Source organism: Falco peregrinus, chromosome 2 (assembly GCF_023634155.1).
Source record: "Falco peregrinus isolate bFalPer1 chromosome 2, bFalPer1.pri, whole genome shotgun sequence".
Lineage (NCBI taxonomy): Eukaryota > Metazoa > Chordata > Aves > Falconiformes > Falconidae > Falco > Falco peregrinus.
Window position 1 is genome coordinate 73,817,782 of NC_073722.1, and position 19,050 is coordinate 73,836,831.

Sequence of the window (19,050 nt, forward strand, 5' to 3'; positions counted from 1 at the left end):
GATAGAAGTAGATACTGAAAGTTGGAATTGGTTGATACGATTTCCAAACTATGCTTTGCTTTTCCTTTTTCCCAAGATCTGTAACTGTTTTCTCTATTTTTAAATGAATATTTCTAATAACATTGCAGAAAGAAATGATTTTTTGGCTAACTTTAATTTCTTTCCCCCCTTCCTTCTTTTTCTTTATGTTGAGTATTTGATTTCTAGAAATTCTCCTTGATATCTTTGAAAATGAAACACAAAAAGAGATCATATTTCTAAGCACAAAAAATATGTATTTGCCATAGATGGATCTCAATTCTGTTTGTTCTTTATTTTTTCTGAGAACACCTGTCTGATCTACCTAAGTAGATCAAAAGTATCAAATTTCCCCAAAAAGCATGAGGGCACTGTAACACTGTTGGGTTTGTTTTTTTCTTTATTTGTGGTTTGGGTTTTTTTTTTTTTTTTTTTTTTTTTTTAGTATGCTACATTTCCTCTTTTTTAATTCTTTACATGATGCTGAAATTTAGTATGAGTTTATCAGGAACGTCTATTCTGATGTGCAAAGTTACTTCTGGTTTGTCATGGCTTGGCCATAACGTGTACATGAAACCACTTCCTGACCACTTGCTCCCAGTCTGTACAAGCATACAGAAGAATACAGAATTGTTTTTCTGTAGTAGTTGTAGCCCAAAGTTTGGTTGTATTTGCAGTGGCATTTTTTTGGAGTGTTTAAATGATTTTTTTTTTTTTAAATTATTCTACTACTTATCTCTGTTTGAATCTGAAGCCAAAGTACTTTTCACATATTTTTCACTAATAATTCACTAAATATTTTTGGTTTCTATGTCACAGTGTATGAACAGGTATCACTGCATTGCAGGCCGGATGTTCTCGGAATAAGAAAGCATCATTTGTAAATGCTTGAGTTAACATTCACAAAGATAGCCATATGCTGAGGATGCTGCCAAAGAAACAAGGATGCAACCAGACTGCACTGGCAGGGTGTTCTTTTCTGACTACAAGAAATCCAGAAAAAAACCCCAACCCCCCAAAACTAAAACAAATCCCAAACCCAACCAAAGAACCCCCTCCCCCCAGAAAATAAAAAAGCAGAAGAGTTGACTGTCTCAAGTTACTATTTCTCAGTTGTCAGATAAAATTTCTTTTTTCCAAATTATCCAAGATCAGCCAAATGGAATAAAAATGGAGGACAGCAAGTGCAAGTGAATTTTTAAAGTAATTTTCCAGTGCCTGGGTTCCAAGACCATTGAAGGAGTTGAGACTAAGTTGATGAAAGCCTTTCCTAAATGAAAACAGAGTGAATTCAGCTTTGTTGATGACTTGGATGAGAGATTCCCTACATACAGACTCAAAACTACTGGAAAAAAAATGTTCCTTAAAAAAGTAAAAAATGTAGTTTATCAATTGAAGCACATTATGCAAAACATTCTAAAGATTTGTGTGTACAAAAGATGTTTTAGAAGTTGATAATTTTCATATTAGAAAGGATTTATTCTTATCACTTCTAAGTTATTACAAAATAGTTGTTCATAAACTGAATCTTTATTCAGTTAGTTAAAAAGGAATTGCTAATTGTATTGATTTAAAACAGTTTAAAATGCAGTTTATCATGACTAATTTCAGTCTTCTATTAAGCTAGGTAATATTGTTCGCTGTTGAGAGATTTATAAAAAAATCCAATGTCCAATGTGCTACATATTTAATGAAATATGAATAGTTAAATAGCTTTATGCAAAGCAACTAACACTTCCCAATTTCTGTTGACGCCTGGAGCAGCAAAATATTTAATCATATTCTAAACAAAGCAAAACAAATCTATTGCTATGTTTTTTGTGATTGTTTGAATTTCTCAGAAGTCATTGAAAGAGGACAAAAACATTTGTCATGATTTTTTTCCCTCCATAAATTCTGCAGGCTGAAACTATGCCAACTGTCCTTGGAGGACTGGGAGGGTATTATGGGAGCTCCTATGGAAAGACATATACATCCTTACAATATTTACATTAAAATGATTGTCTCCAATCCTTGGGAAAGCAGATCTTGTAGAAAAAAAATACACAAACCAAAACCAGCCAATACATTTCTCACCTACTGAACAGAAAAATAATAAGAACAAAAAATAAGCTTGTAGAAAGCAGGTGTCAAAAAATGACAAGTTAATTGATGAGTCTGGAAGTGGTAAAATGTACCTGGATGATGAAGCTGCTATTCAACCCCAATAAATTCAAGAAAATCCTGATATACTTTCTCTCCAAAGCAAGTGGTAATTCTAACTATCTGAGCTGGTCTTTCTCAGAGAAGCCATACAATCACCATCCTTGGAGATCCTCAGAACTCACCTGGACACTGTCCTGAACAACCTGCTCTAACAACCCTGCTGAAGGACATTCAAGGGTCCCTTCAAACCTAAATTGTTCCAGGATACAGTGAAGCAATCCAAGGAAGGCCACTGTTCCTGCTTCTCCTTTTCTTCCACTTTTAGAGGCACCTCTCTAGGGGACTGATGAGTTTTTGTGGGGCAAGAGCAGACTCCACAGCCTGTAAAGTCAGGGAAGTCTGCAAAAGCAAAGAAGTCATAACATACATGACTGAGGAGGGGGGGGGGGGGGGGGGGGGGGGGGGAAAGGAAATTAACAGATTGCTCTTCCATAACAAATCTTGGTTTTGCAAGACAGATGATTTGCCTCACTGGGCCCCATAGCCATCAGATACATTTAGAGTATGGCTTTGCGTCCAACCTCAATGGATATCCTTTAAGAGAGGAGCCACTTTCTTTCTACTTTACCCCCAGTGTGACTCCTTGCCAACTGAGCGCAGGGCTATGAAGCCCACAATAAAGGCCTCTGCTCAAAATTGCTCCACAGTTACCACTGTCTGGTTTCTTTTCAGGATCTAAGCTATGCTGCTCGGATACAGAGGAGGATGGGTTTAAGACTCGATGTGGATCCAAAGGATTTTACAGAGTGTTGTGGATTAACCCTGGGAGACAGCTAAGTACCACACAGACAACACTACCTGCAGCAAAATGAAAGTCAGCAGCAAACAGGTAAAGTTTATATTGGATGAAGCTGTGCATATTTCTTTTTACAACTGTAAGAATGCAAAGTCTGGTTCCAGAGATGATTACCCTCTGAGCAAGAGAAGCTGCAAAATGCTATCAGACTATCACATCTTAGGAAGGCTAAAAGCCAACCCAAGATTAAGGCAACAAGGCATAAAAAACCGAAAGTGTTGGAAAGATGGAGTGATAGTACAAGTACGTTGTACAAGAAGCTCACAAAACCACTTGTCTCCATTAATTTACCTATTACCATTGGGTTTATAATTATTTTAAGGAAGAAGCTACACGTAAAGCTTGACATAGGTTAACAACATGCTACACATTAAGACTGATATAATTTAACATCATCTACCAGAGCAACTAGCTACCTTCTACATGCAATAGGTCTGCTGATGCTTGGTTCCTTTATTGAAGTAATTCTACTATACAGCCATCACAAATCTACTCAACTTTTGTTAGCTAAGTTGACCTAATTGCCAGGGGTCCAGACAAGCGCTGAAGTAAAACTGTACAAGCAGAAGTGAGAGAAGTACGTGCCCTTTATTGTATCCGGGAATGGTTAAGCAACTCAGGCATCTTACCCAAACCTATTCTCAGATGTTCAACTCAATATTATTTGAGCACATTTAAATGAATTAGGGTTTACCACTGGAATACTTGGTTGAGTAAAAAGAGTTATCACCGTTTTCCACATCCAGAACTGAAATGCACAGATGGAATGACTTGTAGAGCTGAGAAATGAATCCAAATGTGGTGGGTCAGGGATAATCACCTTAACCATAGAATGTTTTCCCTCTATCTTATTTTGATGCTTTAACCAAATGTACTTATCTATCTATCTATCCATCTGTGTTGTGATGAACCATGAAAGTAAAAGCAGGAAAACCAATAGTGGAAGGCAAGCAGTAAAAGAGAACAAAGCAAGGTGGGATCCAAAACTGAGATGTCTAGACCCAGGGAAAGAAAAGTCTTCCTCTTGAAAGAACTGCCTGACAGGGTAAAACTGCAAGTGGACAGAGATGGTAATGTGCCCTGGTCCAGGAAGAACTGCTAGCAGGGCAATATAGGCACAAAAAGGATGGTCACACATTCAAAACCCAGCTCTTAACCTCCACCCTGAATTTTACACAGTGGGAAGCAGGGTACAGAGAATTTATTTTGTATTATTTTAAACATATCAGTGGAAATCAGACATTGAAAGTACAGAGCTTGAAACAGTCTAGATTCAAGATTAGTAGAAAGAAATGCTGCCCTTCATTGCTTTTTCCAACAAGATAAAGGGCTAACAGTTCTGCCTATTCAGGACTTAGGCCCTGGTGCACATAAAACTGAAATAACACAAGGCTCTGAAAGTACTTCAAAAGTCCAATATTACAAATAAAAAATATAGTTTTTATCTACTCTGATTAAATTCTCAGACATGTGACAATAATTTGGACATAATAGTCTGGAGTAATGTTTTTATATCCTTTACTAGACCACCTAATAAATTAAAAATAAGAAAGAAGAGAAAAGCTTTTGGCCAGGGAAGACCTTCATATTTGAAAACAGAAGCAGCAATACTTGAGCTAAAGAGCAGAAAAGAACAAGCATTCTGAGTTTAACTTGGTTATGTTAATTAATCAGACAATCAAAGAGAAACATTGGTTTGTAACTGTGCTACAGAGGTGGGTGATAAAGTCAAGTGATAAATTCAGGCCTTAGAGGAGGCAGGGAGGGAGAGCAAGAGAACAATTGCTTGTGAAGCATTCAGAGACAACTTTATATAGGGAAAAAGTATATCCCTGAACCCAGAGTCTCTATTCAGGATGATTTTTAGCAGCCAGTAGAATAGTGACTTTAAATTCCAAGTTTTAATAGTCATCTTTTATTTCTTCAATGAAAATCAGGTTTTAGAAGATTTGGTATTTTTGTATAGATTCCTTCTTTTTGGACAAATTACAGAAAACTCTCTTGAAAAAACAGAAAAAACGTCATTCAAATCTTCAAGACAGCACTCTAAATACATGACAGCAAGAAAAAGTTGCATTTGGTGGCCTGTTTACAATGAAGTGGTGGTCTCAGCCCAGCTGTTAATGATTTTACATGCACACCACATCATCACAAGATCAATGAATGGGCAGCAAGGCAGATTTTCTCTGTAATTACAAGGGTGGATTCTGTGGCTTTAAGTACTGAGACTTATTTCAGGATAGAAGCTATATGGAGGCATGATACACTGCTCTGCTGCACTCATGTAAAGAATCTTGCTTGCTTTAAAGTTAAAAATGTTAAAAATAATTCTAGAACAAACTTTATAAAAAAGTAAAACAGTATGTTTGGGACTATTCTGCTCAGCTGAATCCTCTTTTCCTAATAGTATAGGCAGAAAAAACTTCCTACCCAGGAGGCTATACAGAAATTATTAAGTGAACAATAAGTACAAGTAGCTTGTGGGATCAGAGAAATTGATCACTGCTGGGATTTTACAGCACATGTTAGAGCTTGACTCTAAAACTGCAGATGGATGGCCTTCCATGCTTCAAGTATGTTTGGAAGAGAGTTTTGAAATTAGGTAATTATATGGGTGTTTAGAATTCATAAAGCATGTGAAAATGACCTCTGTGTCTACTCATCAGAAATTTCTGAACACACTGGAATATAATACCTTAATAGTGGCACTCTATTTGTTAAATGGGTCTGTTTTAATTAAATCTTCCCTTCTTCTCTACTGAAATTAGAAAGAGAGAGGATGAAACAGAAGTTGGAAATAAAGCTCAGTTATGGGCAAGACTGTCAATCTGTGCTCAGCCCTGACTCTAGAAACAGCGGAGAGACACACTAAATGATTCACATAGCCCAGGCAGAGCCTCAGCCATCACATGAAGTAAATATTCACTGTGACACTTTAAAACTCCCATTACCTGCAAATACTAAGAAACTGCTCCCAAACCTGACATTCACTGATTACCAGATCTCGCAACTCCCTCCCAATGACTGCTGGATGACCAAGCACAGCCATTATAACCAACAAGAAGCACTAAGTCTCACAAGCCACAACCAAAACATTTTCAAGCAGAGGATGCTATTGTATTGTTGCTAGGTATAATTACTTCTTTCTTGACTCATAAAATAATTAACCCCCCACTTTTATATGTTAGCTATTTTGCATTTCTTTCCCCAAAAGATTTCGGTGAAATATGCATCCCCAAATACTTAATTTCCTCAAGTGCTTTATTGACCACTGTTTTGGCTAGGAACAGCACAGCAGCTTGTTACTTTTAATTGAACTGCAATGTACATTACTTCATGTTAGAATCAATGACCAAAATTTATTTGAAATGTTTCATTCTCTCATTACAGAAATTCTCCCACTAGCAATGGTTATGGAAGTTGCTGCAAAACGTAACACAATCCCCACTCCTTAATAACACTAAAACAAAGGTGCAGGTTTCAAACCTACAAAATCTTAGATAATTAAGGTATTATAGTCATTATATACAATATATCCAATTGTGCCAACAGGCTGTATAACAGCATTGGTATCCAACCCCACTGGTCTCAGATCCTGTGCTTTTCAAGCAGACTGATTAGAAAGTCAGTTGTACTAACAGAAAAGTTGCCTTGTCTGCAGCAAGAAGCCAGTTCATGTCTAGAAAAGGTGAATACAATGTAAAGCGAAGGTGATTTTACAGTTGGCCTTTGTTTACCACTATCTTTATGCATCTGTTTAGTCTCTTTTTTTTTTAATGACAGTTTTATTGTCATCTTCAAGAAGACATGAGTTTGACCTTTCAGTTACAGTACTTTCAACAATATTTTTTTCTGCTGAATGAAACGGTGGCTTATGGATTTCTTATGTTATTTAGTTGAGTGCTATTTAAAAGAAACAAAGAAAAAATGTTATCCCCCCTCCTCAGTACCTCCCATTAGTCTGCAACAGGATTAAGGCTTTCAAAGCGATGTATGGCAATGGTGTACTAGGACCCAGCCAAGCTTTGTATATTGATTTTAATTCACAATAACTTAATGCACCTGATATAAGTATAATGGCTCAGAAAGAGCTATGATAGGAATATGGATTGAGAGTGGAATTGACTGGAGTGTTTTAGAGTATGTCTAAACAGCACAATGTTAGCTTTAACATAGCTAGCTCAGGTACTGGAATTAGAAAAAGCGTAGTATGGGTATATTAACCTGCTGGGAGCTGCATTATACCTCTTCCAGCAGCCATGTAAGAGCTTCTATTCATATAACAAATTCACATAATACTTCATGACATTGCGCTGTCGTGCAATTCACCTCCTTTTCTACCTTGCATAGTATGGAGGGATATTACAATCAGAGTAAGAACAACTTTCTGTTTAAAAGCCAAGTTTCCTGTGTGCTCTGGGAACTACCTGAATGCAAATATGCCCACAGAGCAGCTGGGTAAGGGTCAGTGAGAAGTTCAGAGCTAAGGAGCCTTGAGAGGTAGCCCTTGACATACAGATGAGTTAGGTTGGTCCTCCCGGGTTTGGCGTTGCACCTACCTTGCTGTCAAACTGTGGCCCTAGCCAGGTCCCAAAACATTTCAATTCCTTGATATTAATCTCATCTAGTATATAGCACCTGCTACTTCAGAAAAATGGATTGGGAAAATTAATTGAAAACAAAAGGGGCTGGCTTTCCCAGCAGGCTCTGAGATTAAAGCTTGTAAAACAAATGATCGCAGTAAGCATATGCAGTGTGAATAACCATAAGGTTTATGACCTACCTGTTTTAATACAAGCTAGGTAGCTCCAAGGGACATAAAACAACTATTAAAAGTAACCTATTCCCTGTCAGTGGCAATCTCAATTTGGCAGTTCTATAGGTGTGTCGAGGGGAAAAGAAATTGAAAGAAAGGCTCTGCTGCTATCAAGGGATATTACCTTCTGTTATAGACTCATAGAATTGTTTGGAAAAGACCCTTTAAGATCGTCCAGTCCAACCATTAACCTAACACTGCCAAGTCCACCACTAAACCATGTCCTTAAACACCACATCTACAAGTCTTTTAAATGCCTCCAGGGGTGGTGAGTCAACCACTTTCCTTGGCAGCCTGTTCCAATGCTTGACAACTCTTTCAAATGAAGACATTTTTCCTAATATCCAATCTAAACCTCCCCTGGTGCAACTTGAGGCCATTTCCTATTCTGCTGTCGCTTGCTATTTGGGAGAAGAGATCCACCCCCACCTGCCTACAGCCTCCTTTCAGGTAGTTGTAGAGAGCAATAAGGTCCCCCCTGAGTCTCCTTTTTCTCCAAGCTAAACAACCCCAGTTCCCTCAACAACTTCGCATAAGACTTGTGCTCTAGACCTTTCATGAGCTTTGTTGCCCTTCTCTGGACACGCTCCAGCACCTCAACGTCTTTCTTGCAGTGAGGGGCCCAAAACGGAACACAGTATTCAAGGTGTGGCCTCACCATTGCTGAGTACAGGGTAGCTCCCTTGGTCCTGCTGGCCACACTGTTTCTGACACAAGCCAGGCTGCTGTTGGCCTCCTTGGCCAGCTGGGCACACTGCTGGCTCATGTTCATCTGGCCACCAGGCAGCACCCCCAGGGCCTTTCCCACCAGGCAGCTTTCCAGCCACTCTCCCCAAGCCTGTAGCGTTGTGTGGGGTGGTTGAGAACCAAGTGCAGGACCCGGCACGGAGCCTTGTTGAACTTCATACAGCTGGCCTCGGCCCATCGATGCAGCCTGTCCAGACCCCTCTGCAGAGCCTGCCTGCCCTCCAGCAGATCAACACTCCCCTGCAACTTGGTGTCTGCTGCAAACTTACTGAGGGTGTGCTCGATCCCCTCATTCAGATCATTGATAAAGACATTAAACAGAACTGGAGTCAGTACTGAGCCCTGGGGAACACCACTTGCGACCAGCTGCCAGCTGGATGTAACTCCATTTACTACCACTTGTTGGACTCAGCCGTCCAGCCAGCTTTTTACCCAGCGCAGAGTACACCCGTCCAAGCCATGAGCAGCCAGTTTCTCCAGGAGAATGCTGTGGGAGATGGTGTCAAAGGTATTACTGAGGTCTAGATAGACAACATCCACAGCCTTTTCCTCATCCACTAGACGGGTCATCTTGTCATAGAAGGAGATCAGGTTTGTCAAGCATGTTGTTATAATGTTTGCAGGCAGAGGAAAATGGAATTTTCAGACAGAATGCCTCCTTGGGGGAGAAGCAAGGCAGGTGACTGAGGGCAAAAGGCAAAAGGCACTTCAGGAACCTTATTTTCTTCCATCTTTGTTTATGGGTCATCATTCTTAGTCTCCAAGAAAGAAAAGCAGAAATTCCACTTCTTTCTGCTTCATTGCTTTAATACTGGCACTTTCCCTGCAATGATAAACTTTTTAGCAGAACCTGTTGTAATCACACAGGGTGTAATGGTTTGAAACTAAAAGAGGGTAGATTTATACTAGATATAAAGAAGAAATTTTTCACTATGAGGGTGGTGAAATGCTGAAACAAGTTGCCCAGAAGGGTGGTAGATGACCCATCTGTGGCGACATTGGACGGGGCTCTAAACAACCTGATCTAGTTGAAGATGTCCCTGCTCATAGCAGGTGGGGTTGGACTAGATGACCTTTAAAGGTCCCTTCCAACCCAAAGTATTCTATGATTTTATGTTTCTATTCTATATTAAAGATTAAGTTTTCTCATTAGGCACCCAAGTATATTAAGTACATTGATGTGCATGAACCGATGGCATGCTGTCTGCATGCGTGGAAGGGAGAGGTAGTGTTGAAATATGGCCAATATAATGGCAGACATAAGGATACAGAGGTCTGGAAGGGATCAGCATCCCAGCTGACTAGCACAGTGTAGAAAGTTTTGGTTTAATTCAGCTTATGGCACTAATATGTATTCTGGAAGTTTGTGCCTGTGCAGTAAGCTAGGACTGTACAGGCAGTTTCAGGAGGCACAACTAAGGAGCAACTTTTATGCTGAAATGCTGAATGGGAGCGCAAGCTAGAAAAATAGTAGGTGCTATTTGCTATTCAGGGTAAGAGGGAGAAAGACACATATGAAGGCTTCTCTTGAATGTTCATAACGATTATAACTGCCACATAATGCAACTATTACCGACTTTCAGCCTTCATGTTTCTATCTGCCTGACAGCATAAGCTAAAAAGTAGGGAACTTCAGGGAAAAGGTGCCTCATTGTGGAATCCCCAGCACTGTCTCCTTGCTATCTAACAATACCTGGCTCAGCTGAAGTATAAATGTCTTTCCTTATTTTCTAAAATGAAAGGCTTAGCACTGCAATAAAAGTGCCTGGTTTTTATAATTAAATTGTTTGTAACTGGTACTTTCACAAGAGGAAATTTTTACTTAAGAAACAATATAAAATGCATTATATAGAGTCTGGGCATAAAAATACTATTGCATTTCTTGCATACCCTATATTTAAAAATACCCAAATTACAAATAATTCTAACTAAATTTTCTGATCAGAGTCAGGTCAATATAAACTGCTCCTGCAACCCCCTCTCCTTCATTTCTAATTCTCTATACTTGTTACTATGTTCTTTTATTCCAATAATTCCAACCTGTTTTATTTTATTTGCCTAGAAATAGATATGGTTTCATGGAAATGCAAGCTTGAAAGAATCTCTAAAACCTTATTTCTTTCCTCTGACTCAGGATAAATCTACCTAAACTAAGCAAGATAAACATGAACCTACTCTTCCTGGACAGACCTCTGACAAAGCAGAGTCCACAGCCTTCTTAAAACAGAATGATTAAGTATTCTAAGCATTAGAAAGTGTAATAGGACCTCTGAGAACTGCACTTACCTTGTGATGGGAAACATTTCCTGCAACTATTAATAGTCTGTTTATCCTTAAAATCGTTGACAAAACTTGACCATCCAAAACGCAATTAAGTTCCGTTTTTTATTTTAAAGATATGAAAATAATTTTTAGGAGAGTAAAAGGCTATTCAAATTGTCAGCACACATCCCAATCCATTTAAAAAAATCCTCCTTACATTAGGAATGAGCAAACTATTCCTAAAAGCTGTAAAAGTGAATAGTTGGGGTTTTTTAATGTAAGAACTTCAGTTTCAATAACTGCTTGTCCAGAATCATGCCCTGAAATCTGAATTCAAGTTTCCAAATTGGAAAATTTGCTCCATGAAAAGATATTCCAATACCAACTGACTTTTCCATATGTGACAGCCAGTCTTATCATGCATATCTCACACAGAATGACACATTTTATGTCATCAAGCAGGGTAACTATGAAGAATAGTAAATAGTAAGCCTAATCCTGTCATGCATCATTGCTTCTGATGACTTAATTCTTTTACCAATGAAATGAACACCTCTACCACTGTTGCTATAATTTACCACCATTTCACTCAACATTTTTCTTGATGTGTTTGTCTATAAAAGATCCATTCTTTCCAACTTTCCTTCAAATTTTGTCCTGGTTTCGGCTAGGATAGAATTAATTTTCTTCCTAGTGGCTAGTACAGTGCTGTGTTTTGGATTCAGTATGAAAATAATGTTGATAACACACTGATGTTTTAGTTGTTGCTAAGCAGTGCTTACTTTAAGCCAAGGACTTTTCAGTTTCCCAAGCTCTGCAATTGAGCAGATGCACAAGAAACCGGGAGGAAGCACAGCCAGGACAGCTGACCCGAACTATCCAAAGGGATATTCCATACCATAGAACATTATACTCGTTATATAAACTGTGAGGTGTTGGCCAGGGGCTGCTGATTGCTGCTCAGGGACTGGCTGGGCATCGGTCAGTGGATGGTGAGCAATTGTATTGTGCATCACTTGTTTTTTATTCCTCTCTCTCCCTCTCCTCTTCATTACAATTATTATTGCTGCTGTTATTATTATTATTATTCCTAGTTTATTTCAATTATTAAACTGTTCTTATCTCAACCCATGGGTTTTACTTTTTCCTGATTCTCCTTCCCATCTCACCAGGGGCATGGGGAGGAGGGGGAAGTGCACGAGCAGCTGCATGGTACTTAGTGCCTGGCTGGCGTTACACCACAACAAAGATGGGTATGGGCAGCCAAAAGGAAGAGAAATCAAGACACAGGGATTCATTGCTGCCTAGGAAATTTTGAATTCTTTACAACTACCATGGAATATACTAAAATTTCAAGGTTTTCTGAAATATTTTAACTACTGCACACATAGTATATACTATATACATTACTGAGTTATAGTATACAGATTTTATGACAGACTCCAGATAGAATAAACTATGTCACTCAAGTTTTCTGCCAGCCAAAGAAGGTAAGTTATCAGAGAGGGATTCATCCCTTACAGGTAAAAGAGTAAAATATGTTTGCTCAAAACTCAAATACTACAACTGATGAGGATAGTCAAGTAATATTTCTTAACCTTACCAACTCCTAAGGCATTTCTGCTGACATAGGAAATTCACTATGGTGTACTACAGTCCAATATACTAATCATGTTGAGACACAGAGCAATATATAATTTAATACAATACATGCTTTAACTAAAAGTATTCTTTTCAAAGATTGTAGACACTGGTGCATAGAAAGTGCAGCCTGGCAGAATGAAGAAGGATTCACAAAAGTGCACACCATTCAATTGTGAAAATGGGAAAAAGGATCAGAACTACATGGGAAAAGTGAGCATGAAAAAAATGGGAGAAAATGGAAGAGGCAATATCTATGGGATTATTCTGATTGTACACTATTATAAAATATTTGTTGAGTATTTCCTGAGGTATCCCACACATAATCTTTGCAGCAGTTGATATTTATTTTACAATCATTCACTGATGTTTCTGTCCTGCCATTTTTTTATCCTTCATCACTTCTGACCATTTGTTCCTCGGCATATGGTCTTATTTCATCTCTCTCATGCCTTTTCTTTTTCCTATCAGTCTGAAAGCTACTCCAGCTTCTTGGAAAGGACACTTTTTACTTTGTTTAAACCAGTGTTGGAAGTCAAACCCCAAAGACAGTCTCAGCTTTTAAAACCAGAACTTAGCTTTGTATCTTACTTTTGATCTTTTCTCTGAGTGGTAAATTCAACAGAAAAAGGGAATGAAGATCCAGACCTCCTGCCAGCTCATGTCCCTAAAGATATCATCTGCTTTCAGGTTTGTTTTTTTTTCCTAATCTGGGAAACAAATGCTCATGCAGTTAATGCCAACCATTGAGAATTAAACTAGTCCACTACGATAATTTTTTTCTCTGGTGTAAGTGATCTTTTACTTTATCTACTCTTGCCTACCCTTTTGCCAGCCCTCTCACTACACCGTGTCCCACAGTGCCCACCTGGAGCCAAGGGTCACTAAACTGTCTCTGGTCCCTCTAGCTCTATGCAAGTAATCTAGGTAATAACACTCAAGAAATAGTGCATAGGGTTGTATGGCAAAGCATAATTCAGTATGGGTTGTTATTATTTTTCTTTCCTTCATCCTGCCTGCATTTTCAGAACCATCCAGATATGAAAATACATGCCTCCTGCTTGGGAGCTGTATTGAATTTTCATGTAAAGTCACAAATATATTTTGCACCATAAGGAAGTTACATCTTATGCACTTTCAGAAAAGGCTCTGTACTTTTCAATCAAGGTGTTAATTCTTTAAAATGGGGAATTTCAAACTTTTTCTTTTCAAACAACAGGGTTTTTTTTTTTAGAAACATAGTTTTGTGAATACCTGCTGGCCTATTCATTGTCAAACAGGCCAAATCTCATTCCATTTCTGATGGCTTAACATGTATATGAATAATTCATTAATTGCCACTGCTACTAAAATGCTATTATGAGAATATCTGCTGTATTCTAGCTCCCTTTCAGTAAAAGTGAGAAGCTGAAAAAGGGGAGAACAAACTGAAATAGCCAAAATGGATATCTAGCTAAATTTGTGCTTGGACAATTGTTCGTTCAAGACACTCTGAATTTGTTTGGACTTACTATGCTGACCTTTGACTGAGCTGTATTTCAGAAATTCAGAATACATTTCACAAATTCACGAGCAAGTCACTTGAACTGAAAAGTAACTTGTCAAACACAAAGTTCAAACTTCAGCTGAATGAGGGGAAGCAGTCCAAGACAGAGACATTTAAATAAGACAAAATAAATCTTTTTTGTGTAGAAAGTGTGGTACTAATCCAAGTTAGATTAAAACGTTGAATCACATGTACATGGGCATGACTATAGATCCCCTCAGAACGAACCACAAAGAATTATTTCTTATTCCTATTTATGCAAAGGATACAATTTGCATTAACTTCAGAGGAGCCAGGGTTCCCTGCCAAATGAAACCAGAGATGTACAATTTGGGGACACACTGTATTTTGTCATATTCGCAAAGAGATTTTGTTTTAGATCTGCAGATATGCATCCCATAATTATTAAATTTATCTAGGGAAAGGAATTAGTAGATGGATGCAGATGATGGGAATCATTCAGCACTCTCTTTTTGAAGGACTGTTTTGGGGAAATTAGTTGCAATCATTTATCATTTTCAGACTGTAGAATGTTTCAGTTCATAATAAGGATAATGCAGTATAACCCAGGTATTGCAATTCACTATCCTCTCATGTCCTACTGCAAGTTTTAGAACAAGTCCTTTTCAACCTGAAGGCATAACAAAATGAAATTGGAAGATAGAAAGACACAAGAGATTCAAAACATTAACAGAACAAATTAACAAATTAACTTTAACTTCTCAAATCTCAATGAAAAAGAAACCTATTAATAAAGTTCAGTAGCAATATTATTTAATTTTAACATAAACCACCTTGTCTCCCCAGATCAAGACCATACTGTTTGAAAGTGGCAGAATTAATAACTAATCATTCATAGTCAATAATGGATTTGTTATTTTTGACAGAAATTAATTGACTTAATTTAAGAACTCTGAAGAAAGATGGAAAAAGATGTATGATAAATATCATCACTAAAGTAAAGTTGATGGGTGAAATCCCTCCTGCACTCACATCAAAGGGAAGAATCACACATTTTCATCACACAGGTTAAAAATAAATCTCCAGTTTTGTCCTAGCCGCCAGCAGATACAAAACCAGATGAACACTGCAATTCCACAAATTGCTATGGCCCTGATTTACCTGAAAGAGTTCTGTTGGTTTGTTCAAACTAGAACTCGAAATTTTTCTTCTATTTCACAAAATTAATAGCCTTAACAGCAAATTTCCTTTGATAATAGCTGTGAAATGAACAGGGCTTAATGAAATTCCAGTCATTGTCTTTGCTGACCAAGTTTTTCTAAGAACAAGTTTTTCTAAATTGAGTAACAACAAATAAAAGGACTAAAAGTCTAATTTTAAAATGAGAGAAAACAAGTATTAATACATTTTTTAATAGCTTTGCTTAATTTCCAGTGTTATGGCATCCTAGCTAAGACTCCACTCAAATTCAAATATTATATCTATTTATTCATTGTATTCCAGGAAAAAATAATATAATTGCACCATTGTAATAAGCTATGTGAATAAAGATGGGAACCAAGCTATAATTAGCAACAAGTAAAGGCCTGTAAATTTATCCTATAGCAACATATATGTCTGAAGTAGTGATATGATAATGACAACTATTTAGAAGTCAGCATATCTTTATGATTAATCCTTACTTATAGTAAGAGCAGCGAGAGAAACTGTTAAAGGGTAAGGACTGTAACTAATACTTTGTCACCCACAGGGGTGGCAACAATATCTGTGGATATCCAAAGATTAAAAGAGGTTAGAAATAATTAGATCTTTGCAATTCTGGCATCTGCACTGTCCAACGCCTCTTCAGGCTTTTGGTTAGTAACCCTGATTTTCTGCCTGCCTGTCTGCCTCTAAGCCATTGGAGTTTATGGATGAGGGAGAAATGGTATTTTATCTTCCTGATTTCTGGCATATGGGGGAAAGTACCATCAATCAAGGAAACTGATAGTGAAAAATATTTCTTCTGGTTCATGAGTTTATGCTTCTTCCCTTTATGTAGTTTACAAAATCCTTGTCTTTCATCTTTCCTAAGTAAAATCAAACAAACCTTGATTTGTATTGTGGTTCACAGTCGGTTTCATCTAGATTGCACTGACCAACCATGCAAACCTCTACAATTTTAAGAGAATAAAGGAAGCTTTATGCTATGAAACCAATATGAAACATTTGCATCTTCCCCATGTATTGCCTTCAGTGCATTCTATATAAAATGAGACAGTTAGCAAAATGTTAAATTTAAAAAAGCACAATTCAGACTAACCATGGTTTTCACTAGTTGTGCATGGAAGTTGTCATGAGTTGTGCTCTGAAATGTAACAAAGCCAAATGGCTTTTGTGTGCTCATGTGAGGCATCGAGCAAGGATTACAGTGAAGAGACAACCACCATGTGCTGTGTGCTGAACTTTAAACGTCTGCCTTCTGGATTTATTATTGATATAGAATCCTATCAGCATAACTAATGACTTTTTTTGTATTTTTGCAAGTTGCTAAATATTCATGCTATAATGACTTAAAAGAAGAATGTTCACTGGCAAGCAAACTCAAATAACGGGATGAAATCAGAGGAATGGAATGGGGAGAGACAGAAGAAGAAATAATAAAAAATCAAAAGGTACAAGACACTAATTTGAATTTATTTTGCTAGACAACCTCCCTTTTTTTTTAACAGAATATTGTACCAAATCAATTAGCATGAGGGTCAGGCAAATCACAAAGTCCAGCCACTGCCACCATGATGCTATTGTGGTGAACATGTACTTAAAAGTATAAACCCCCCACTACTGCTTTGTCTTTTTCTGTGCCTTCACGCTTATTAGGTTGGGGTTTGCTTTTTTTTGTACGTCTCACAGGAAGTTCTCTAGCATACTAAGAGCTGGAACAGACTGGACACTCCAACAGATAATATAATTAATTGGAGGGGTACAAAACTCCTCTGTTTGTGGCACTGACATGCTCTGGTAATTTCACTTTCCACCCCTGGTTGAGCCTTTTCCTTCATCATATAATGTAAGCAATGCAAACCGTGGAAACCACTCTTGCCTTGTTCTTCATAAGCAAGTGGTCAGGCCCTCAAACACCAAATTGGTAATGGAAATCACAAGGAGATAGTAGAGACAGTGAAGTAGCTCAATATAACCTTCACAGTTCTGCAGCCTTGGGTCAACTTTATGTTTGGGCATCAGTCTAAAGAGGCCTACATGTCTTATTAATTTCTTTTTAGTTCTTTCTTCCCCTCCTCCCAGCTTTAATAAATTCTGCTCGCACTGGCCTCCTACCACAAAATACCTTCCTATTCTGGAGGGAATTGTCTGTTCAGTTTTAAACCAACTACTTTGCTGCAGCTGCTTAATTCAAAGTGTCCACAGAGGGGAAGAACCTGGCTGAAGAAGATCTAGGAGGGGACAGTGGATGTTTTACTGTACTAGAGTTACTCACCCTAAGCTGACCTTGAATATTTTCTGTGTGGCAAATTGTGTCAGACTGCACTCAATTTGGCAAGGTAATTGGAAAGCAGCTACATCTTATGAATCGTTTAGAGTTTTAGCTAGGTAACTTTAGCTAACATGGCACTTGAGGTTGCCCTTTATCAGTTCATATGGTTGCCTTATCTAATTTAGTATGTGTCTGTGGAAGAAGCAGATTTTAATTCTGAAATGAACTGTACTGATAAATAATTTTATTTTGTGTAAATTGCTCCATTGCTCTGGTATTTACAAGCTGGAATCAGACACTCAAACATCGATTAATTTCTTGGTAAAATGGTGTGTTTAATAAAAAGGTGAGGCAAGAGGAAGAAAATACATTCCTGCTAGTGCAAAAGGATGAAGATCTACTTACCAGCACAGTCACCACACGCAGAACCACACCTCGCATGTTATTCTCCAGCTTTCTGTCTGTTAGTGACCCATTCAGACCAGTGATGGGATTCCAGCAGCCAAGCTGAAAGGGAAAACGGAAATGATTTGCTCATTGCCCATTAAAATTTGCTAGTCATTCCTCTTAGGTAGCTTTAAGCAAGAACACAAGAAATAAACAGTACACCTTCTGGAACCAATGAGATGAAAAATCAGAGAAGGGCTTGCACACAGATTCATCTTTAATTTGCAAATTAAGCAATTAGGGATATCAGTTTACGCTCTTAAATACCAGTGTGCAATGGATGACAGCATCCAGGGTTTGGTGGTATATGTATTACTTTAGAAGAGCTCAGGGAGGACTTCTATGTTAATGGAAAATATTTAAAAAAGTAGTATGGCTGTAACAATATTTGTACCTTGCTTTCAGTAATACACTAATTGGAGAAATAATAGCTACTATAATTTTAGCATGCTGTCTGCTCCAGCCCGTCTTTCCTAGCAGAACTCTGATGAAAGGAATTACACTAGTTTTAATTAAAGCTTATACTACTCATTGATAATGAAACAGCAGTGATTTTTAGCAAGGTTAAAAATCACATTTAAAGATGATTGAGGAAAAGACCATTGAATAGGCACACCACGGTACTGAGAAAGGACTGCAACAGATAATGCAGTAAAAAAAGCAGCAGCAAGATGTGCTGCATTGGTGTTATTGCATTTCTTGGGCTTCTATGGACAGAAGCTTTTTCTTCAGGTTTCTCTGTAGGACTAACTGCCTTTCAATCTAGATGTAGTAGATACTGACCTATAAGTTAGCTTACCTAAAAATATAACTTTCTACATTTTTACACAACGGTAGATGCTTGTCTTGGGTACAGAGAAAAAGACCAACCAACCACGCATCCCTTAGTACCATGTACAAACATTACAAAGTTTCATTTTTGGAATTCATTACCACATTCATCTGTCCTGTACAATTACTACTGTTAAATTCAAAACCCAACAGGACAATGACTGATTGCAGAGGAGTTTGGAGCAGAGTCTCAATTATAGCATATAAAATAATTGCCTATGTAAACCTGTTATAGAGTAAAAAGAGGTAGGCACCTGCAGGTACCAGTTCTTGCTCTGAATTGCATCCTCCATGGGCTGTGCACA

At 37.9% G+C, this 19,050-nt stretch overlaps 1 protein-coding gene across 1 annotated transcript in view; it reads right to left on the bottom strand.

The window, feature by feature from the left end:
- Positions 1-19,050, bottom strand: part of GRID2 (glutamate ionotropic receptor delta type subunit 2) — a 730,229-nt gene that overhangs the window by 143,403 nt on the left and 567,776 nt on the right. Inside the window, exon 9 of the mRNA XM_005232525.3 lies at positions 17,873-17,974. Within this exon, the coding sequence (XP_005232582.2) occupies positions 17,873-17,974 (102 nt within the window). The remainder of the gene's footprint in view (positions 1-17,872; positions 17,975-19,050) is intronic.